The 23,977-nt window shown below is 33.6% G+C and overlaps 1 protein-coding gene across 1 annotated transcript in view; it reads right to left on the bottom strand.

Moving 5' to 3' along the window:
* Positions 1–23,977, bottom strand: part of KCNH8 (potassium voltage-gated channel subfamily H member 8) — a 185,284-nt gene that overhangs the window by 18,769 nt on the left and 142,538 nt on the right. The window contains exons 9-11 of the mRNA XM_035556484.1: positions 21,564–21,763; positions 19,114–19,363; positions 14,596–14,810 (exon numbers count right to left, since the gene is read on the bottom strand). Of these exons, the coding sequence (XP_035412377.1) occupies positions 14,596–14,810; positions 19,114–19,363; positions 21,564–21,763 (665 nt within the window). The remainder of the gene's footprint in view (positions 1–14,595; positions 14,811–19,113; positions 19,364–21,563; positions 21,764–23,977) is intronic.

The raw sequence follows: 23,977 nt of genomic DNA, 5'->3' as shown, positions 1-23,977 counted from the left end.
CTCAGAAAGTATGAATTTGCCTTCTCAAGAGTTTAGAAGGGACTTTTCATTTGTACTTTGTAATGTGGGTGAAGATCTCTCCTAACTTGACTTTTTTTTTTTTCTTCTGAGCAGAACTGTTAATTCTGATTTTGTGACTTGGAAATAGACACAAAGAAATTACTATATTGCTGACTCCTGGTGTTCTGCTGGTGTTCAAACAGACCTGCTGGGGTCTTTCATCTGGGCTTTCAGCTCCAGCACTGTATTAATACACTACAACCACATTTATTGCTTGTGCATCATATCATGTCCAAGTAAAAATAGGCTCCTGGACTTTACATCCTAGTAGTTGAAAGCTCATGAAACTAATTTAACTGTGACCAGGCACAATCCTTGAGAGTTAGGCTTTTAAAACTCTACCAGTAACTCCCTTCTCTTTCCCTTCCTGCAAAAATATTGTTCTGTAAGAGAAAAAGTGAAGATCATCAGAAGAACATAGAAAACAAACAAACAAACAAAAAAAAACAGCAGGCAGTAAAAGGCAGTAAATTGAAAGACTTCACCATTCACATAGCTTTATATCTGTAAATACATTGTAGAGTAAATAATTACGAGGAATTGTCTGTTAAAACTTTTTCTTTAGGGTAACGCACTTGTGTACCTTGTTTAGGTGTACCTTGTTTAAAATGTTTATTATTATTATTATTATTATTTAATGTAAAAAGAAAGAGGATGAAAAATAGCTCATATTCTTATCTTTTACGAAGAACTGAAACTGTTAAAGAGTAAAGGCAGCTGAAATAAAATACAAGTATTTTTCCTATTATGTGCAAGGAAAAAAAAAAAAGACCGATGTTCAATGTTAACATGAGCTGTGTGAAATACTCTAAGGGTCTAATTCAATTTTTAATTTCAGCTCTGGTGTCTTGCAAAACCAGTTATTAAAGTTAATTTCAAAAGATAAAACTATAATAGATCATGCATCACAAGCAGAATCGTAACAAATTCTTCCATGTACATAGTCTGAAATCTATGGTCTTGTACTTGTTTAATATGTTAATATAGACAGCTTAAAGATTTAGTAGTCTTTATAATTGCTTATTACAAGCAGAAAAAGAGCATTTTCACAGCTGCAAACACTAGTGGTTTGCTGTCAAAAGCCAGTGATCTAAAGGTTTTTCCAGGGTCAAGAGACAGTAGTCTTTAATAGAAGAATCTTTATAGGGAGATGTAGTCAAACCAAGTCGTTAGCTATACAACAATTCAAGATGAATTCAAATTATAAAGCCCTAAAACCAGAAATATAGAGATGCGGCTAAATTTGGTGTTAATGTATTAAATGTCCAGGTAAGTAATTTTGTATTTTGGTTGTTCAAAAGAGTATTATCAGCTTTTACTGCCTTGATTCTTATTGCCTTCATGAGAAGGAGGAACAAAATAGAAATGTAATTTTACTGATTTGCTTGCAAGACTTGAGTCCTAAACCATTTGAATAATGCTTTGTATCCGAGGGGTCAAAAGGATAAAATACATTTTCAGGAAAGGATTTGAAATTGAACTAGAATACTAATGTTCTTAGTCAGCATTTGGAAGCAGAAAAAAACAAACACAAACACAAACACATTTAGAAGCACTGACAATATGGGGGGTGGAGGGGTAGAACACATGCCATATGTTCTATTCCTTGGAAACTTACTGTATGGCAATGGAAAAGATACAAATACATAATAAGGGATTAACATACCACTGAAAAGCCTAATGCCTCACATGTGTTCAGGCCTCAGTTCTCCATAATCAGGAAATTTTTCAATGAACTATCACAAATCCTTTAAATCACAAGAGTTAGTGTCTCTTAAAGAATCTCTTAGGTTAAATATGATGTTTTTATATCCACATTTACTGTGAAACTCAACACTCCTCCCTATCTCCCTTTTTAATAATAGTTTCTAGAGTTACCTCATCAGATTTTTCCTGTATTTTTCTCAGATTCCTTCTTATCTCTTTTCCTTGCTTAATGGAAAGATAAAGATGACATATTTTTGTGGAAGCAGATGTTTTCAGCATTCTCTGATCCTACTTACAGCACAGAATGTATACTGAATTAAAAGCAAAAGTTGAACAACAGATCTGCCAACAGTACTTTATTCTATGTGACCAAATACTGTGAATTGCTATGAGCTCCTCAGTCTTCTGTTAAGTCCTTATCCTAAATCATTCATATATTTTGAACAAATTATAATAGCCTGTGAAGCTAGCCCAAGATTTTAATAACAGACTGTTAATGGTTAGCTTTTGATAAGTCTTTTTTTTTGAAAAAGCATACTTAATTGCATTCAAATTTCTCACATGAGCTTTCTACGTTTAGCAGAAGTTGTTAGAATTCTAATTTTCGTATATTTCTTTAAAACTTGGAGGTTAATTTCACTTCAGTCATTAGCAAAAATATTTAAAGATACTTTGATTGGCAGGATCTACTCTGTTTCTTGTTCAAAATATAAAATCTGTCACTGACACAAAAAGTAACCTCTTTATCTCCTGCCCCAAATCAAGAATTGAGTAGACAGTAAATGTGGTTGGTATAATTTGTCATTTTTTACTTCTATATTCATACCTCCCTCTCCCCCCTCCCCAAAACAGGGATAAGAAAGTAGTATCCCATTCTGCTCTGATACACGTCTTTCATAGCAAACCATGTGCTAATTTAAACAAACAAAACAAAAACACCACCACCACCACCACCACAACAAAAATTCACACAACAAAATCAGGAAGAGACTGTTAATAAGGCCAGACGAAGACAAAAGGAAGAACTGTTAAAATGGACAATAGACCTGGCACTGCTTGTACATTGTTCTGGCAGTCTGCACTTCTGGAAAAGCTTACAGATTACTGCAGACAAAAGATACAGTGGAGAAAAATTTTCAATATTCCTACTGCTAGATTACATGCATGTAAAGATTTACATAATATCAATAGAAATTACAATGAATGCTAACATCTTTCAGAGCAATAAAACTCAAAAATCTTCCTCTTCTTTAAAATAGTCAGGTATATGCCTAGCCTCATTCAACTTGAAGAGTCCAGACAGACTCATAAATGTTTGCAGGACTGGTTCTATGGATCTATCTGATTAGACTCAAGGTCAGGTTGTAGAAATTGTGAAAATGTTGATTCTAAGTTCCCAATGTTATTTTTATGTTTAAATAAAACTTCATACTACTTATAAAAACAAGTGTATCTAACTTCAGGCAGGCTCTTAAAAACCAAAGATGAAGACAATACAGTGGATCTTGAAAAATATTCTCCTAACAATTTTTTTTTAACCTACCAACTGCCTATTTCCAAACACCCCCAAAGCTGCCCAGCTGTTTTGGCAGCCCAGATCAGTGGGATGAGTGTTGAGGACAGCAACATATCTGGGGAGAGCTTTTAAGAAAGCTCAGAGTTGTCTGGCTTTCAGGGTCAACCTTACAAAGAGTAAGGCAGGGACAGGTATAATCTTTTTACTTATTTTAAAACCTTTTCTTTTTTTTCATCCTCAGAAACTTTTCTCCTTAATAATGAATATTTAACTTTTTGGAAGGTTGTTTGTTGAGTACGTTAACCTCTAGTCAATTCTCCCAGAAGGTTTAAAAGGGCAAGAAGTCATGTCCTGGCATATAAAGAAATCAGCAGAAGTCCAAGTATATAAATTTGTTAAGTAAGAGAGCGACCATAATTTCCTTCCCCTGAGATGCAATTTGTGTTTCATATGGACCCATAATACAGAAAAGAGTGTGTAGTATTTTAGAACTCTTGGCAGCTTTATTAATCATGAATTTCTAAATAGCTTAGAAACTAAGATAACGTAGACATTGAAGAAGTAAAAAACAAAAAACAAACAAAGAAACAAAGAAAAAAAACAACAAAAAACAACTTCAGTTTTCAAAGAAAAAAAAAAAAAAAAGGAAAAGTAGGGTAAGTGACTTAATACCTGAGTTCTGTAGATTTGCTGAACATTACAGCCTTTCTTTCTCTGTTCTGTGTTAAGGGGAGCTCTGGAGAATGGCTATGTAAAATCTTTAACTGTTGGAAAAACATGATTTAACACACTTCACATTGTACAGGATTGCTAGTTATCTAATCGTGACAATATCAAACCCATTAAAACAATTTGTATCTTCAGGTTAGGATATATTTGTTTATTTAATTTTATTCAATTTATTTTTTTCTGAGCAAAAACTTATTTGGTCTATCTATCTTTATAAGTGTGTTGAAAAGAAAAACATAAGGACGTCTGAACAGCTTTGTGGAAATTTTATTAACCCTGAATCTCATTACGTTCCTGTCCAACACCAAAAACTGATGTCTGTGGTCTTTCAAGACTCCAGTGATTTTCAGTGCATCTCCACTGGTCCTATATACCCATTCAACTCCTCACATTCTTGCCAATGCTATCTTTCTGCCATATAAACTAGTCATTCTGCCTGTAAATTTCACAATAAATAGCCTGGAAACAAGAATAAGAGTCTGGGCTTCAGCCTTAAGCCCACTTAGCTGACTGCTTCATGCAGTCACAACCCACAGGGGAAAAAGGATAGCTCAGGAGAACAAAACAAAATCCAGCAGAAATTTGATTAAAAATGTGTTTGGCCTGAAAATAAGATCAATTCCAATACTATTTCTAGCACCATCTACAAAATAGTAGTTTCATAGCATAAGGCTCTGCAGAAAGGTTCCAAAGCCAAAGCTTCCCAAGAAAAGGATCCATCTGTGTCTTTACTATTTCTAATGGATTGCATAATCTCTGCAACTATAAATATGAAGACTATAAATCTATACAGATCTGTAAAATAAGCCTAGAAACAATTCTAGAGATAACATAGATATGATTTCAGACAGGGCAGAGGAAACAGCCAGTGACCAAAACCAAAGCTGACTAATTAATAGCACAGTACTTTGCAACCAAAAGGATTCACTCATTCCCTTTTACCCTATGTATTTGCTGTCATTCTATAAGTGATAACACTTAAGTAATCAATAAGCTTTGCTATTTAGATCAAACATAGAACCTAGTAATCAAAATCTACATCCATAAATTCTTCTTAGGGTTTAGATTGGTATTCTGCTGGGTTGTAGTGTTCCTACTGGGACTGAGACTTTTAAATAGTTCATAAATCTGTCTTTTATGTAGTTTGGAGGTAACCTTAATTTTCTACATACAGCAGTATCTCCAAAAGAACAGTATCACCTTAAGATGTTAATGCAGTTCTTGCTCAGATTACTGCATGCAATAAATTAATGCTTTTCATAGAAATACCACAGGACACAACAGACTACAAAAAAAAAAAAAAGTCAATACTCAACTATCATCTCCTACATGTCATTCATCAGTCCACAAAAACGAGGAAAATATGTCAATTGCTCATTTGAAAATAAAACATTTCAGATGATTTTTCAGATCCATTCACAGAATAGGCTTACCTGAGAAGGTATGAAATAGCAATGGACACAGGGAACATCCAACATATAGTTGTAATATAAAATAAATAAACTGTAAAATAAACTTTTGTTTTCTGCTAAATTTATTTCTACTCTTTTCCTAATCCCCCAGCATGATCACCAATGGAGCCCACCCCTGAATACTTACTATATAGGCAGTACTGCACTGTGTATACTATACTGTATATATGCATATACTGTAGTTATATATTTCTTAGTGTAGTCATTAAAAATGATCTATATGGATCTATATGATTTAGGTAGGAGCTGCACTTTCAACAGGACTCTAGTTACACTTGTGTAGGTAGTTTCTATAGCTCTGGTTTTACTAAGTGAAAGTATAGGTTAAAAAAAATTATCCAATATTTATTTTTATAACAGTAAAATTTTAGATCACATTTGTACATAAATGATTGCTTTTTCATTTTTGTATCTTTTCATATCTTTGAGCAGAGCAGTGTGTGTAGCTGATCTTCAGAGGTTCCTTCCCTCATCTATTATACAAATCTATGATCTTTAAAATTTACACTAAAAATGCTACCAACTGAATAAAATTGAGAATGGGTGCTTGTCTCCATAAGAATGCGTACCTGACACATAAGTTGCACTGATTATATACAGTTTGCTCAAAGACTAGATCATATTTAATTTCACACATTTCTGTCTTATAGGAACTTTTCCATACAAGCCTTCCTGTCATGCTCATTATATCTCCACGTAGTCTGCACCTTCAGGACACGTTCTTAGAGAAAAAAAAATTGCAGTATTTTCCTTTCCTTCGTAAATTAGTCTTAACTAAATTATAAAAAGATAGGTTAGTTACTGTAAGAATCCTTCAGAATTTGAGGCTATTTTCTGGTTGTTGCTAGATCAATGTAAAATAAAAGCAACTATGGGAAAAAAGCAAACAAACAAACAAACTCAAAGCAAACCAACCAACCAAATAAAATCATACCAGTGTAAGATATAAGACACATTAAGATGCTTTTCCTCATTTTTTCCCATGTAGAAATACCATGCAGAAAAATTATAAAAGTTAGCATTATCATATTGTCTTAAGGCATAGTGAAGCATATTAGAAAAAGTGTTGTCATCTAGCATGGCTTTGTAACTAAAATAGAAATATGGTTAACTTCCAAGTCAATACTCTTTGAAAGACAGGAGCATTTCCTGGCTAAAACTCTGTTTGACACTGTTTTATACTCGCTTCATACCACTGTCTAAAAACATCAATAAGCTGCTTTTCTAGCATGGATTTTTTTTTTTCAACATGTAAACCTCTGGTTAAGCTTTATAATCTGATGCAGAATGCAATAATCCCAGGAAGTGAAATGAATGAGAACGGAGAGTGTTCAAAATGACTCAAAAGATAAAATTAGACGTAGTTTTTCCCCTCATTTAAATTTAAAATCTAATTACAATGAAAATTGTTTGTATTTGTCTAGAAATATGCAATTATGAAAAATTAATTATATACATGCATTTAATTGTATTGTTATAAATAATGTATAAATAATTATCATAATTTCTTTCCCTTAGCCCATTCACGGGAGTAAGAGAAAGCCAAAAGGCTTGACATTTTGAGATGGCTCACGTATATGTAATGTAGTCCCAGACAAAACTAAATGGATTATTTTTCTCTCTTCCCCTTCAGCCTCTTCAACATCTTGCAGGATTCATCCTTACAGCCCTTCCTCTATTTGTTTCAGGCTTAAAGTTGAAGATTTATAAAAAATGCAAGAAGTAATGAAAAAATTAAATAATAGAAAAGATGATGAATTGCATGAATAAGTTGTAAGATGAATTTACTAACTAGAACACCATCACAGATCAGAAGAATATCAGAGAGACAAAAATGAAGAGTATAGGTGGCTGTATGCTGTCATTTTTGAAAATATTAGAATGACTGAAGGCTATAGAAGGGAGCCTGAAATATACCAGGAACAAAACAAAACAAAACAAAAACAAACAAACAAACAAAAACAAACAAACAAAAAACACCTTCAGGTGAGGATACTAGCAAAGAAAATAAGAAGCCCACAAAGCCTGAAAGAAAAAAGGCATACCAGCCCATCCTTTTTGAATTACATGTTCCTTTATTACTTTATTTTTGGGTGATGTACCATAGTGAAGGATATATTAGAAACATGATAATGAGATAACCATCTCACTGTCTTGAGGGGCCCTGATTGAGCTGATGGCTCAAAGGCACCACACATCATGTACATCAACAACTGCAAGTAAACAGGCTTTATGAGTTAGCAGGCAACAAAAAGGAACCTGCCTTGCACTATAGCTCCAGGTCAGCCCTGCTCTCATGCTGAATGCAGCAGGTAATTGCCAGGCAGAGAAAGCAGAGGATAAACTGTAAAACTGCACAGGGAGGTGGGTATTGCAACAGAATCAACTGTCTGAAACTAGTATCCACCTTAAGTAGCCAAAGATCCATCAAAACATGCTTAGTGGCATGAATACAGGTAGGAGATTTGTGAAATGTCTTGCAGAGTGTTAGATGACAAAGCTCATTCCCAAACTGCTTCTCACTCACTTAAAACCAGGAATGAAATGTAAAACGGATGAAATGCTCTATATTCCTTGCTCAGATGGTCAAGCCTTTCTACATCTGCATGTAGAGGTAGAAAGGCATCTACACCTTCCCTGAAGGTGTTTAAGGAAAGGTTGGATGTGGTACTTAGTTACATGGTTTAGTGGGTAATATTGGTGGTAGGGTAGGTGAGTAGCATTGGTGGTGGTTGGACCAGATGATCTTGGAGGTCTTTTCCACCTTAATGATTCTATGACTTGTTCCATAGAAATACAGAAGTTGAGCTGCATAAGTGAGGTTGTATGAGTGCTGTGTAGTTCTGCAACGGGGTATTTATTCTGGGAAGATGAAGAAGGAAAGCAAAGAAGAAGAAAAGATTAAAAAAAAAAAAGTAAAACAAACAAACAAACAAAAAAAAAGCATCCTGGCAGTCCCAGAAGCATGAAAGAAAAATCTGAGAAACTTTTAAAATGTAGAAGAGTGCTGAGCAGTATTGCACAGTAGCACTGATTGTACCGCAGTCCATGCATACAGGCAACTAAAAAACCTACTCCACCGAACACATCAGGAGACGTGTCAAAGTTAATTATATGTTTACGATTTTTAAGCAATTTTAGTTTTTGATAGTATGAGGTGGACATTCATTCCTATACTCTACCCTCTGAGAAGGTGAGAGGTTTTCAGACTCCACATCATATGAAAAGGAGAAATGGAAGTACAGTATCCAACAGGAAGAAAGCAAAAAATGCAGAGCTATCAGTGACTTAGACAAGTCATCCTAATAGGAAAAAAGGAATTTGGTCTGTGCAGCTGCCAAGTACACATGGACTATAAAGGAAGGTAGTAAGCAGGAAGCTAAGGTGCTTTATTTTTCATAATAATAATGCAGGTAAAGTATTAGACTTCTGCTGCTCTGTGTGATTTATTCACTTCTATATTCTACCTGTTGTGACAGCTTTTACACAAAAAAAAAAAAAAAAAAAAAATCCTGTTGAGAGGTGTCTCATTTTGCAGCATTTATACCTGTTACGCTACAGGCAGTAAACACCAGTGAGTTACACCTACATTAATAGCACACGATCATCTGCCAGACAAGCTACTGACAAAGGTGAGGGATTAACTGGAGGTATTTTGTTTAAAAAAAAAAACAGAAGTTTGTTTAAAAATGGTAAGTTTTCCTCAAAGTTACCAAACCACACTGATAAATGTCAAAGTAAAGCTTGTTAAATTTTCTTAATTAAACCACTCCTTTCTACACAGCTGATGAGTAATATGGCCAAACCCTCTTCCACATTAAATAGATAGTTGGGATTATTTGGTAAATCTTCTATGAAAAGTATTTATTATGAAAAGCATTTTGCAACATTTTATTGTTCTGCAATGCACAAGCTATGACCTACTCTGGAGTGGATGATTAAGTGAAGCAGTGTAGTAATAGCTGTTTAAGAAAATAATCTTTTAAATACATAGGTTTTATTATAAATACCTGAGAAATCTGTAGGGTTTTTTTTTGGCTCTGAAAGTCAAATGTAAGAATAAGTAATCATGTGACTGAAGTTACTATCACATTTTCTTACTTTGCAGTCTTTGCCAAAATTAGAAGCAATCCTTTCCATAAAAACATGCTGATTTTTTTTTTCCTTCAAAGCAATAGAATTGCAAATAGGATAACTTTGATCTGTTTCTTTAAAACAAAATACTATTTACTATGCAGAAAATAAAGATATATTAAAAAAAAAACAGAAATGTAACTGCCTCCGTTGCTGGTTAGTAATAGATAATCAACTATGTAACACCTCTGACTATATTAGAAAACCGCATTAATAAATTCAACAGAGCTATATTACAATATCTAGAAAAATCATGACCAAAAGGTCATTATTTCATGAAGAAATAATTTATGTTAAATAAGCAATCTACTAGCTGAAAAATAGACTGTGAACAGGCAGACTTTCAGCTGAAATTTGTGCATGAACTCAAAATATCTTTTTCTCTATCCATCTTTTTATATTGTTATTACTATTTATTTGCCTACAGGACCAAAACCACTAGTTGACACACAAAAAAAGAGAGAAGTCTGGAAATAAACCACTTAAGAAATGAAGTGGAATTATACTCTTAAAATATGTGCTTAATGCTTTACTAGAATGAACCAGAAAACTCAGCCTAGAGTAGAATCTGTAGATACTATTCTTCTGAAACTGTGCCTTCTGTTTTATGCTCCAGAGCTTAAAGCTGTTTTCACCTTTAAGAACAAGTGTTTTGGCCAGATTTCCCAGCAGAAAAGGGTAATTTGTTTGGTATTGCTATTAGCAACATGAACTTCATTATATTAAAAACAAACAAACAAAAAAAACACAACTCAAATATTAAATTAAAAAAATTCTAAATACCAGCCTCTCCAAAATACAAGCATTAAGCCCCAATTTGTCAGACAATGCCTTTTATTTGGGGGAAAAAATAAATCTTTGGTTGCCTTTTAAAAACTATTTATTTGTCTATTTACTTATTTTTATTATCAAGGAGCTATGCTGTAATAAGAATGTTCCCAACTGGAGGAAGAATATACCACTTTTCTAGTGCAATCTTTGTTATTATCTCTAATTTACACTGTGGATAGACTCCAACAATGCAGTCCTTCCCCCTATTTTGGAGATTATTCACATTTTAGAGAATAGTGTCTCCTCCTTTGGGGGTAGGGAGAAAGGAAGCTCTCGGTAAGAGACAGAACAGTACTTTTAAAACTACTAAAGAAAAAAAAATATTCTTATTAATTACAAATCATGTCAAAAAGACAGAGTTTTTAATCTTCAAGAATGTCATCTTTTCTTTTAGAAATGGCACATATTGATAGTGCTCTAGTGAGTCAAAGACACGTGTGCCTGCATGCTTCTTATCTTCCTTTGGGACTTCATTACAACTTGAGAGATGGCATAGGTGTCAAGGAGGACTCTTGTACTTTGCATCAGTCTGGCTGTAACCAGCCTTTGTGTGTTTTTCTTTTTCTTTTTCTTTTTCTTTTTCTCTTTCTCTTTCTCTTTCTCTTTCTCTTTCTCTTTCTCTTTCTCTTTCTCTTTCTCTTTCTCTTTCTCTTTCTCTTTCTCTTTCTCTTTCTCTTTTTCCTTTTCTTTCTTTTTCTTTTTCTTTTTCTTTTTCTTTTTCTTTTTCTTTTTCTTTTTCTTTTTCTTTTTCTTTTTCTTTTTCTTTTTTTTTCTTTTTCTTTTTCTTTTTCTTTTTCTTTTTCTTTCTTTTTCTTTTCTTTCTTTTTTTTCTTTTAATGAGTCGTGACGCCTACACTATAGACACTTCTTTGTAGACAAAAGAAATAGTAACAACAAATGGTTACCTAGCCCACAAAAATATTGTGTAAGTATTTACCTATTCTAAGCTTCTCATAAGATAATTAGGATAATTAGGAGTTATGAACATTTGTCTCTCTCTATAATAGAGCAAGATTTCCAGGGCTCACAGATAGCAAAATCATTTCCAGTTTCTTTCATATAATTGTACTTCTTGTAAGAATCTTCTTCTGACTGCCTAGCTTTATCAAATCAGGCATCTGGTCCTCTAGCTGCCTGCTCTGTATACAATCTGTAATATATAATGCAAAATATATAGTTGAGGGGGGTGCTGAAATCTTTATCACTTAGCAAACTATTTCATGACTATGATGTCAGTCACAGCCCTAAAAAAATTGCTTGAAACACCAGAATGCCTGAATTGTGTTTACATCACAACTCCAGCTACCAAATGAATTAGTTTTTCCTAGCTGTGCTGAATTAATTTTGTATGCTTACAAGAATGAGCTTCTCCAGCAAAATTCAGTAAAGAAAACAAAGGACAGAATACATATAATCAACACAGCCTTTTCCTAATTCACATCTTTCTGTGACGTGAATATATAAAAAGATGGTATAATAGTACTGACAGTGTGATTGCACAACCATTAAAGTTTATACTCATAAATCTCTTAAGGACTTCTGTTTTTAGTACTACTATGAGGAACCACTGAAACTTTATCTCTGTATTTTTGTATCTGTTTCCCTTATTCATTAGAAGCTGAAATAGCTACATGATTGCCAGCTCCTGTACTTAAAATCCCCTGAGCTTTTCTTTTAAATTACTTAAACAACTTTTTCAATCTTTCTACAACCAGATAGCTGCAGTTTCTACTTGATATTGGGAGGAAATATGGTTACAACTCTTTGTTTTACTGAAAAGCGGCTGTGGAAATTCCGGACCCTTTTCCACCATTACACCTTACTTGGATTTTACTGCAGATGGAGCTCATCACTATACGCACTTTTAGATGTCCAAATGAGCCAAGAAAACAAAATGAAACCAAACCAACCAAACAAAAACCCTTTTCATAGAAATTTCTGTGTGGTAGGGTAGTTACGTAATTTGGAGGTTTGACACTAGGATCAGGAAACTCATGATTACTTCTGTCACTTTTTGGTCCACTTAGCTCTAATTCAGTTCAAAGTTCTTCAGTTTTGTGTGTAAAGAGTTCAAACAGCACAAGGAAGGGGATAATGGATAACCAAGACTACATTTTTCTGCTGTATTACATTTTAATGATGGCTTAAAGTGTTTGGAAATCTACAACCAAAGGCAGTTTTGGTGGACTGTGACTAAAAAAGCAATAAGGTTTTAGGTCAGGTCTGAAAGGCACTTGTCAAAGTCATGCTATTTCATGTTATTTCAATCTGTAGTTCATCTGACCCTAGACTGAAAGGCACTTGGCAAATTGTAGTGGGGAAATTCATGCTGTATCATTCACTCTGTAGATCACCTGGCTCTAAATACTGCTACTAATCCATTTTCAGAAGCATTAAATTCACATTCAATTTCAAAATTGTATTCATGTAAGACATTCAAGGAAAAACAGAATGAGAAACTGACTTACTGAAATGAATCAATCTACTTTTTAACTACGGAAAAACTCTCCAAACCTAAAACTTTCTATAAAGCTGAAAAAGACATAAACACACACAAAAGTAAAATCTCCCTATTTTATGGTGTTTAGTGTCACAGCTGCCAAATTCTCCCATAGCACCATTCCCAAGACATAATGCTATATTTAAAAGATGTCATGTTTTCATGCACACACATTTTACTTCTGAAAACCTTCTTAATATTCTGTGAGAGTAAACCATCAGATAACTCAGATAACAGATTATCTCTGTGTGCAAGTTATTTATATAGAAGATGTGGTATTTTCTAGGAACTGCACTCCTAGGTGTGCACAGCAAGTAAGTTTTTGACCCGGCAGACTTTGCTATAGCCATAGGCATCTTTCATCATTTGGTGAGCCCTGTTTTTGTACTAGTAAAATTTTTTGCTGCCCTATACCTAATGTTCATCCTTATTGATAAATAAAATGATTGGAGCAGAAATCAGATGCACGTGACCAAGATTAGTTCTGCTGCAAAAGCAATACCAGTGGATAGCCTAGTTAACTCCAGGATGTAGGAGGAAGTGAAACTAATATTAACTGTCTTGTGTTCTCTCAGTTTATATATGCCTGTGACACTGGATGCTAATCAGTCTCTGGATCTTCTTTTTTTCCCCTTTAATTTTAAAATAATAGATTATACCATGAAAATACAGTGCATATCCATAAATTCTGAAAATGTTTTCTTCATTAAAATGCAATAATTTATTTGGTATTTCCTTCAGAGCTTTAAATCCCATATTCTAAAGTGAGCATGAAGAGGGTCTTTACCTCTCTGCACTCACAGAGCTGATGTAAGTTTGCTCTCAGTAGAGAATCTGTGCATCATGCAGGCATCTCCAATTGGGAGGAGCTGTCCTTGGTTTTATAAAAGCTGAATGCGTTTGCAGCTGGTATGATGACCCCCAGATTTGTCAGCGTACAGAAAAGCACGAAGCAATACAGACTAGCCAAGCAACGAGCCACCCTTTATAACACTGAGTTAACTGTGAGCCTATGTTAAATGGAGGATAACGGTCCCACAAGGCATGAAGTTTCTAAGCCTTGCAATAGTTTGAATACTTGAAAATACTTCGGTAAGTCTATCCTGAAGTCTTTCAGCAAAGCATTATCTGAAATTTCTTGTTGGTTATTTGAGCTTTCACATGTAGTTGCTCACTGAAATGGAAAAACACTTCTCAGTTGCAGTATGATGAGAAAAAAACTTTGTTACTTTGAACATGTGAAAACATTCTTAAATATGAAGCAATCAATGTTCATTAGACTGGCACATGAGGTTCTAGAAAAGGTATAGTTAAATACTTTTTTTTGGACACATGCCTTATATAACTGTGAATTGTTTGTAAACATTAGCAAAAAAAATGACAAAATACTAAAGAAGTATGTTCTCTCAAATGAGGTTTTCTATAGAAAAATGAGAAGCAGAGAACATGTTCTCTGTTTATGATCTGTTCAATTGATCAACAATTCATACAGATAATGATTGAATTATCAAACATATTGAACAAGTGATCCTTTTAATGTAATCTATGTATTATTTCTTTACTGTGATGAAATTATGATTACAGGCTAAAGCATGAGAAACACCTTAAAATTAACAATAGCTGCGGAGACTTTTAAAGATACTTACATCACTTTCATGGCCTTCTCTTAGATTGTATGTGAGATCATGCTGTATGTCTTCAACAAACTTGTGAGCATACTCTGGGTAAAGATCAAGCACTTCAAAGAGACCTTTGAGGATAATGCATTGGAGGTCACAGTACGTTAGAGCTTTAACATCTGCATTTGTTTTAATAACTTGATCCCTAATTGATAGGTTTGCTCCAATTAAATCTCCTTTACCTGAAAGAAAAGATGAAAGCAAGCACCTTGAAAACATGAATTCTTGACTACTGTTTTGAATCATAACTCTGTTTAACAACTGCTAAATTTAAAACCCATAGTTACTAATGAATTTTTAAATTAATAACATTCACAAGTATGGCTATCTAAAGACTTTCTCTGATTTTTGCAGGAAGAATGTTACATACAATTAATGGGAGGTACAAAGACTCATTTCTGTACATGTAAATATCTCATTTAAGAGAGCAATCAAGTAAATATGTAAAAAAAACATATTAAATGAGTAATTAATATCAGGTGAAATTTTGTAAGTCAAAAATTGAAGACCATATTTCTCGCTTGTTCTTTTTAGATCATTTTAACAATGACGTGATTAATTGTAGATCCTCAATTCAAATGAAACCTTTACTAAGAATATGTATTATAAAACTTTTGCAAGCTCTGATACTTATAGTTGTATAGCTGCACTTCATGATGTATATTAGTTGTACAAGGTAATAACAAATATATAGACCAATAGTACTTCTGCCAAGAAAAAATATTGGATTCGTAAGCCATTATATTTTCATTTATGGGCAACCGACCACGTGTTGAAGAGCATAAAGAGCAAAAAGCTTGCATAGCATCTGATCTGAGGTATTATGCCCAAAGAGCAGTCATTGAACCAGAGATCTTCCTCTAAGGTTAATGCAGATGGTCTTTATTGAAGACCTGGACAGTGCAATTGAGTGCACTCTTGGTGAGTTTATGGACTACACCAAACTGGGGAAAGTGACTGATATACTCAGGGAAAAGCTGTTATTCAGGGGACCTTAACAAGCTGGCAGAAAAGGTCTGACAGAACCTCATGAAGTTCAACAAAAATAAATACCAAGTCCTGAACCTGTGAGGGAAGATGTCCCTGCAGCAATATGGGCTGGGGTCTGACCAGCTGGAAAACAACTCCTCAGAAAAGAGCATGGGGATTGTCATAGACAAGTTGAACATAAGCTAACGATGTGCCCTTGCAGAAAAGAAGGTCCAAGAGCATCCTGGGCAGCGTTAGTAAGAGTACAGCCAACAGGTTCCAGGGAAGTGACAGGAAACCCTCTGTATTTCACTTTTCAGACTACATCTGGAATATCATGTCCAGTTTTGGGTTTTTAAGTAGGAGACAGAGTGTTGACATACTGGATTAAATCCAGAAAAGGTCATGAAGATGACCAAGGACAGAAGAACATAATGCATGAGGAGAGACAGCTCTGAGCAACTGGAACAAAAGTGGCTCAAACCAGGACTGGGAATGGGTGGCTTTCAGAAGTCTCTTCTAATCTTACATTAGTCTGAGATTAGTGAGTAATAAGTGAAGACTGTAAAATCTGAAAATGCACACAGCATGTGATTCTACCTGGATATTACACAGAAAGTGTTCTTAAAGAGTGTCATCATGCGGCACTTACAGGGCAACCAGGCGATCAGGTCCAGTCAGCATGGGTTTATGAAAGGCAGGTCCTGCTTGATGAACCTGATCTCCTTCTATGACAAAGTGACACGCTTAGTGGATGAGGGAAAGGCTGTGGATGTGATCTACCTTGACTTCAGTAAGGCTTTTGACACCGTTTCCCACACCATTCTCAAGTAATTACAAAATAATACATTTTCTGTTTGCTCATCACATGATGTAATGTTTACATAATCAGATATACTGTAAATCTAAGAAATAATTTACTTTTACTTTTTATTGTAAATATCACTGATTTTTAGATTTCTTTGATTACATAAGCAGATCGCTGGTAAATATTAGCTATTGCTAACCATGAATGTATGGACTTGGGAAAAAAAATATTTCAAATTTACAAAAAATTATTTGTAAACATATTAATTAGAAACTCTTTAGGCATATAAACAGTATTAGTATCAATAATGAATACATAATTTGGGGAAAAAAAGTTACAGTTTTATTTGATAGCAGTTACAGCATTTGATGAAATAATATTAGTCTGAAGGGCACTATATTTGCTCTGGTATATGCTAACATATGCTTGCTTTTGAATGAAAATCATGTAGCAAAGACTGTAGCTAATAAGCTGAAGATTCATTAGAATTACAGCACAAGTGTACCTTTAATAACAACATTTGTTATATAAACAGAGTAATGTAGGTTGTTAGTAGCTCTCTTTTTTTTTTTTTTTTTTTTTTTTTTTAAATTGGAGAACACTCATTTATAAGGGCTTAAGTGGAAACATATTTGTGATAAGAAATCTGGGACATATAGTCAAAATTATGAATTTCTCCTCTTCACGTGTATCTTCTCAATCACTTATGGCTATTATTTGTAAACAAATATAAGATGTATGCTCAAACAATACATCAATGTTGTTGATTTTTTTTTTCCTTAAAATTTTAAAAATTTTAAATTTCATTGTGAGATATCACATAACAGTCTAAAGAGGAACCAAACAGTTGTATTTAATCAGATCATCTCTTATTGTACTGTTGCTGTATTACTTGTTAGTGAGAATGGCAACCAAAACATATTCCACCACAATTAGAATTGTGACAGAGTTATAAAATTGTTGTCTGGGAACTGCAAGTAATCAACATTTTCAGAAAAAAAAATCTGTTCTTTGGAATTTACATTAAATTAGTAAAACGGTTTCTCATTGGGACCTACAGGTATGATGCACTCACCTTCTTCTAGCATTAATTAGGTTTAAATGATGAAGCTCCCACTCACTGGAATGAAACATTATTTCATTGTATCATGTTTATGTTTTTGCATTATGATTTCATTCACTTCTCTCAGAAATCCACTAATCTTTCTTTTTGTTGTCATTGTTACCATTACAAAATGAAGCTCTTATTAACATTTTCAGAAGTGTCTGAAAATGAAATTGTTAATGAAATTGTAATTGTAATGGAGGTGAGTCTTGACCTCTTGCTATACTTAAGCTTATGTTTTTTGTCTAAGCCACATTTTATAGCTTTGATTTATGTGATCCAATAAAATAGAAGCATTCTAAAACTTCCTAATTACAAGAAGTGTTAGAGTGATATGGACTGTCAATCTAATGGAATTAAAGAGTTATGAAACAAATAGGACATGTATCACATTTATATTAAAAAAAAAAAAAGGCCAATCAAATGAATGCTAGTAAAATAAAGGAAATGTAATTGCAGAAGATCAGAAGCTTGCATTATAGTGCAATCCCACAAAACAGGAAGGAAAGCATAAAGGAAATGTTCTTTTTAACTCTGCTTTATAAGAATATTAGAGGTTATTAGAAAGAAGAATATATTGAAATCTAAAGAAGCATTAAGATCATAACAAAATAATTCTTTTATATTTAGAGTAATATTTTACATTTTACTTTATCAGAACACTTCATAAACATTAACTCAGACAAGTCCTTTAGCTGAAGATAAAGGGAAGCTCTTTAATAGGCATTAGACTGAAGCCTATCACTGAAATTTACAGATAGAGATGCTTGACATTAGATAAGCCAAAGCACTCGTCTAGCAAACAACCACTAAACAGAATTTATTAGAACATAACTTCTGGCCTTCTTCTGTTCTAATATACTGAGATGAATTCTGGCAGCATGAATTATCTTGAAGTAACTCTTGGCAGAGCAGAGCAAACAATGTTTGCTTTTCACCAAATGGCTGTCCTACAAGTGGTGTTCACATGCATTTATTAAAGAATGAGATTGGGCTCATATTGCTTGCTTTCATTTGACAGCATTAGTGGGAACACTAACTGCCCACTAATTTTTGTTAACTGTTTAGGAACTAATATCAAATGTCCTCTGAGGTATCAATACTTCTGTCAAATATTGTGGAAAGTGCCAAATTATATCAAAAGCTAGTAAGGACCTACTTACACACAAAGGAGAGAAAAATAAGTGCAAGATAATAAGACTACAAGCAAAATATTATGCTATTATATATATATATATAATATTATTATATATAATATATTATATATATATTATATATATTATATATATATTATATATAATATTATACTATTATATATAATAATATTATATATAAATAAAATTAATATTTAAAGCTCCGTAGGGCAAAAAAATAAAAAAGTTTAAACTAAAAGATTTAGGGATTGCCATAGCAGACTAATAGATGAATAGTAGATTTAAATCAGAATAAATTATTTCTCTCTGTCTCATTAGACTACTAGAATACACTAAGCCATCATTAGTATTTTGAGGATGACTGTGCTCTTTCATTAAGATCAATCTTAACATAGCTGGCTACTTTGGAGGACCATTCTTTCTCTTTGAAGCTATGATCGTGAGCATACCGAGAATCGCCAGCACCGTGCTGTCCTTCAGGACTTCCATGGAACCTGAGCACACAAAATAGATCGCTTGCAGGGCATCTCCCTGCCGGAGGAGGTATTCCCCAGGAGCACAGAAGGAGGTTTTGATATGCAGAGACAGAGACCTGAGGCAACCGCGGCTGGCACACTCAAAAAGAGAGAGCTGCAAAATCTCCTTATTCAAGTGCATCGTGATATCTGAACGCAGCTCATCTGGGAAATCTTTTAAAAGCTGCACCAAAAGAAAAAATAAAAATAAATAGAAAAAGAGAGAGAAAGAGAAATAGGAGTGAAAATATGTGCTACGTTTTAATAAATCTTTACACTGATAAACACTGATAAATTCCTGGAAAAAAAAAAGATTAAAAATATGTCTTTATGCAAAAAAATAATAAAATAAAATAAAATAAAATAAAATACAGTATAAAATAAAATAAAATAAAATATAAAATAAAATAAAATAAAATATAAAAGAAAAGAAAAGAAAATAATAAAATAAAAATCTCAGTGGTCTGTGGAAGAACTCCCCAAATGCACAATTTAACCTTGTTTGAGTTCCCAGTTGTTAGACCAAAAGTATACTCTCTGGATATATAATTTTGTATACAGTAGCATATACTATAAAAACAGCAAAAGTGAACTTGGTTTAGGTTTTCTTTAAAAAGTTTATATAAAATTCATGAATAAGCCTTTTGTATGGTAAAATCTGTGGAAGAAGAATAACTAACTCAGAAAACAAAAACAAAAATAAAAAAACCCCACCTCTATATAGTTCACATCTAAACTTTTAAATTGTTATTATTATTATTATTATTATTATTTATTATTATTACTTTATTTTTTATGGTGTTGCAATTAGACACTGAAGAGGTGGGAAAGAAATACTGACAAAGATGCACATCCAGAACCTATGGAAACTAAAAGAAAGACCTATTTTTGGGTCTTCTTATTTTTATTTAGTTTTAATTCTAGGCAAATTCCTACTGTAGCTTGGCCAACACATAATAATATCTCTCTGTATATTTTACAAAAGATCTGTTGGAAGATGGCAAAATTAAGAGAAACATCTTTCTGCTCAGAGATGTCTCCTGAGAATAATATACAGCCGACCAAATTTGTATATATACATATATACATGTATTTAACCACAAAAAATTTCAGGTGGGGCTTTTAAAAAATGTTGAAGTGGTTTCAAGAGTCAGTCCCTTGAAGCAAAGTATACTGCTTGCTTATGGGCAGAGCTCTGGACAGGCACGCTGCAAGCCTACAACCACGGTGCTCTTTGTAGTCTGAGGGGATCTCATGCCTGAGCAACATAGTCAGCCAACGGTCGACCAATTGTGTTCAGACAAGATAGTTTGTGGAGGGGAATCAAAGCATAAAACACTGATGGTCTCTCCAGAGGCTGCTGCTCTTGTACAATAGTCAATGACTTTCAGTGGGATTAAGGTACAGAAGGTACAGAAACTGAATCTGATCCTTAACCAAATTTAATAACGCTTGGATATCAGTATATCAGTGGTTTTTTTTTTTTTTTTTTTTTTTTTTGTATCATTGGAGATCTTACTAGGTTCCTTCTGTTGCCAGGATGCTGTTGAATATCCCATTTTGTTGTTGTTGTTGTTGTTGTGCACACTACAAGAAGAGTCTATCAGGAAAAAAATGTTCTCAACCCAAAATCTTTCTGCTTGCTTCCACTTTATGTGTAGAGGGCAATGAGTTTTATAATGACAGATGTAACAAGAGCTCTGAAGGGAACAATTCATTCAAATAACACTCCAGCAGAGAAAAAATATTATTTCTCCCACAGTATAGTAATACATAACCTGGATAAGTCATTTAGAACAAGCGAGCAAAGACACAGCCAGAAATCTGCCCTTTGTTTTTTACTGTCATGTCATTTTCTGCAAATTAGTCAGTATTTAAAAATATAGGGAAATGAATAACTTAAGCATTCAGACAATATCTTTCAGGCCAAACCAGTTGTTTACAGGAATGCAAAGCACAAAAGAAAATGAAGGAGGGAGGAAAGGACAGTAAAATCACCCTTCCTTAAAAACAAACAGGAAAAAAAAAACACAGATTTTTTTTGTGTGTTTGGTGAAAGGTAAAGAGCTCACTGGAGTTTTTCTGGTATCATGCTAAAGGTTTCTGATGAATGTCTCTTCAACAGTTCTAAATTATGAAGGACTCTGAATTTTTAATATATAAGTTAATTATATTATATTTTAATATATATTATTAACATACTTAGAAGAGATTCTTCAATAACATTTCCCTCCTGGAACAACACAACTGTATTTTTAGACATGTTCTTTTTTATATGTAATTTCACAGAAAACACAGTATCACAGACAGAAAACGATCCCCTGCTCATTCCAAGTCAGCAGTCAAAACTATGAAACACACACCCCCCTCCCTCATTTGGTTACCTCGTTGGAATCAATTCCATTATTGACAGACCATGTAGTTTGGAAATATTCAAGCATCCTTTGCTTTAGCTGCTGTGGCAGGTGATGGACCCGTATAAAATCCTTAAGATCCTTGGTTCTTGTGTGATAAAGGGACCATCTGGAGTACATCCTCTGAATTATGGCAGTCACATTGCCAAACACCAAGGCATGCATCAGAGCTAGGGAGACAGAAATTATGTGTAATGTGGAGTGACTTGTTGATCATTAAAATGTAACAGAAAATAAACACAATTTTCACAGAAAAGCAGTTTCCTGATTAATAGATAAAATAAAGCTTGAGTATAAGACTCCATGAGAAATATACAACAGTGTTCATATTATTATTCATTTCTAGTTATAGTCATAGGACAGGGCAGAACCACATCTGTTGCTATCTAGTCAGAGTATAATACAAAATAATGCCCAAAACTATAAAGTTTATAGTCTAAAAGACTATAAGGTTTATAGTCTAAGAAAAAAGGAAACAGATATACAAATGTAGGCAGGCTTATTCAGGAAATAATGAAAAACTATTAAACAGTACAAAGACTAGACTCAATAAACTAAATAAATTGTAATATATTTCAGAGAAGTCATGCAAATAAATACAATAACAGAGCATATATGAATCTAACAGGGACTATGTGTAATGGAATGAGATTGTAAACAGCATTTAAAGATATACCATATTCTGGGAAACAAGATGTTAAAAAAAAGGGGGGAAAAAGCTTTGTAATGTATTAAGTAAAAATTCATGTAAAAGAAAAAAAAAAGAAAGATACTTTCAAACTGACAACCTGATTTCTTATGTTGCTTGAGAAAGTCAAATATGGTGTGAAATTGTTTATCAGAAAGTTCTGACATCCAGGAGTTTGCCTGCAATTAGAGACTGGCTTGGGAATAAAAATACCAGAATCAAAATTGAAGAAATGCCTGCAGATACAGTGCATCTGGGTTTGTCTGTGCAGAAATGTGTTTGCTGATTATCAGTGGACAAAATTACTGTAGATTGTCTGTCATGTGGTATTGATCTGAGGTATATAATATACACATTTACAAATTGTTTATTGAAAAAACTATTAAAGAGCTTGATTATTACTCTTAAGGGACATCTAGCTTTATAGTGCTTGAAAGGAAGCAGACAGACTCCTCAGAGTAGCAAAGGAATTGGTTTATAAACAAGACAAACAAGACATTGACCTCGTATGGCAATTTATAGAAGTCCAGGTTAAGCAGAGAGAAACAAGGGGAGCAGGAGAAGGAAAAGATATATTTTGATGGTTAATCATACTTTCTCATTGTAGAAACAGGCAGAAAATTCCTTGGTTTAGAGAGCAGAAAAATTTTACAGGCTGAGTCAAACAAAAAGGAGCTAGTAACAATATCTATGTCTTTATTGTGAAGGGAAGGCAGAAAAATGGAGAAAGCACTGAAGTGTCATGTAGTTTCACAACACAGAATGCATTTTGTTTAAGTCAATACAAGTCCATTAGTAAAAGAAGATAAATGAACAGTACAGAAAGAAAAGGTTCAGATGTGAATATTAGAAAGAAAAAGTATGTATAATTTTAAGAACTGTAATTTTAAAGAAGAATCATCTGGATCAACCAAACGTTGTTACTGATGGTGCAGTGCATTACTAAGTCACTAATGAAGCTTAGGCAACAAAATACAGCAGATTGGTGTAAAGTTAGATACAGGATATTATAGTAGAAATATTCACCTGGGGCTGAAACAATTCAGCTAGATGTAGCTAAACAGACTGAAGATGGTGTAGCACTGTGTTCTAAGAATGTGATATTCACTTTAAAAAGAGGGGGGAGGGATAAAGCAGTGTATGGATGTGGTGTATGGATGCATATGTAAAAATCACTTGTATTCTGGTCAGTCTCCCACAGGCTCCAGGGTTAGGAGGCGAACACTGTAGAGATCTCTGTGATGTTTTTATGGGCACAAATATCATAAAGAATTGTTAATATAGGAGAATCTATCTTTGCATATGTACACTGGAAGACAACTGCTACTGATGACAAGCTATTCCTGTCTGTGACAGCCGTTAGATTTCTTTATTAAAGAATCACAGACCCATCCTACTTTCTGTAAAATAACTATTAATCCATTCTCTAAAATGAAGTAAGACAAATTAAAAACTTCTAGGAACCATATTTCATAAAGTGACCTTAATTTGAATAGTTACTCTAAACTACATTTTTCTTGCTTAAGGGACAGAGGAACACCTCTGATCCCAGGATTAATATTCTGTGTATCCTAGGAATTCTGGTTAAGTTTTAATAAGTACATTTTGCCTCCAATTTTAAGAAGAAATATTACATAGAGTAGGATGTTTTATCCTCACAATAATGGTTATCTTAATTGCAATTTTAAATCTATGC

Source organism: Cygnus atratus, chromosome 2 (assembly GCF_013377495.2).
Source record: "Cygnus atratus isolate AKBS03 ecotype Queensland, Australia chromosome 2, CAtr_DNAZoo_HiC_assembly, whole genome shotgun sequence".
NCBI classification, from domain to species: domain Eukaryota; kingdom Metazoa; phylum Chordata; class Aves; order Anseriformes; family Anatidae; genus Cygnus; species Cygnus atratus.
Note: the sequence above shows the minus strand (reverse complement) of the source record. Positions and strands in the feature narration are given on the sequence as shown.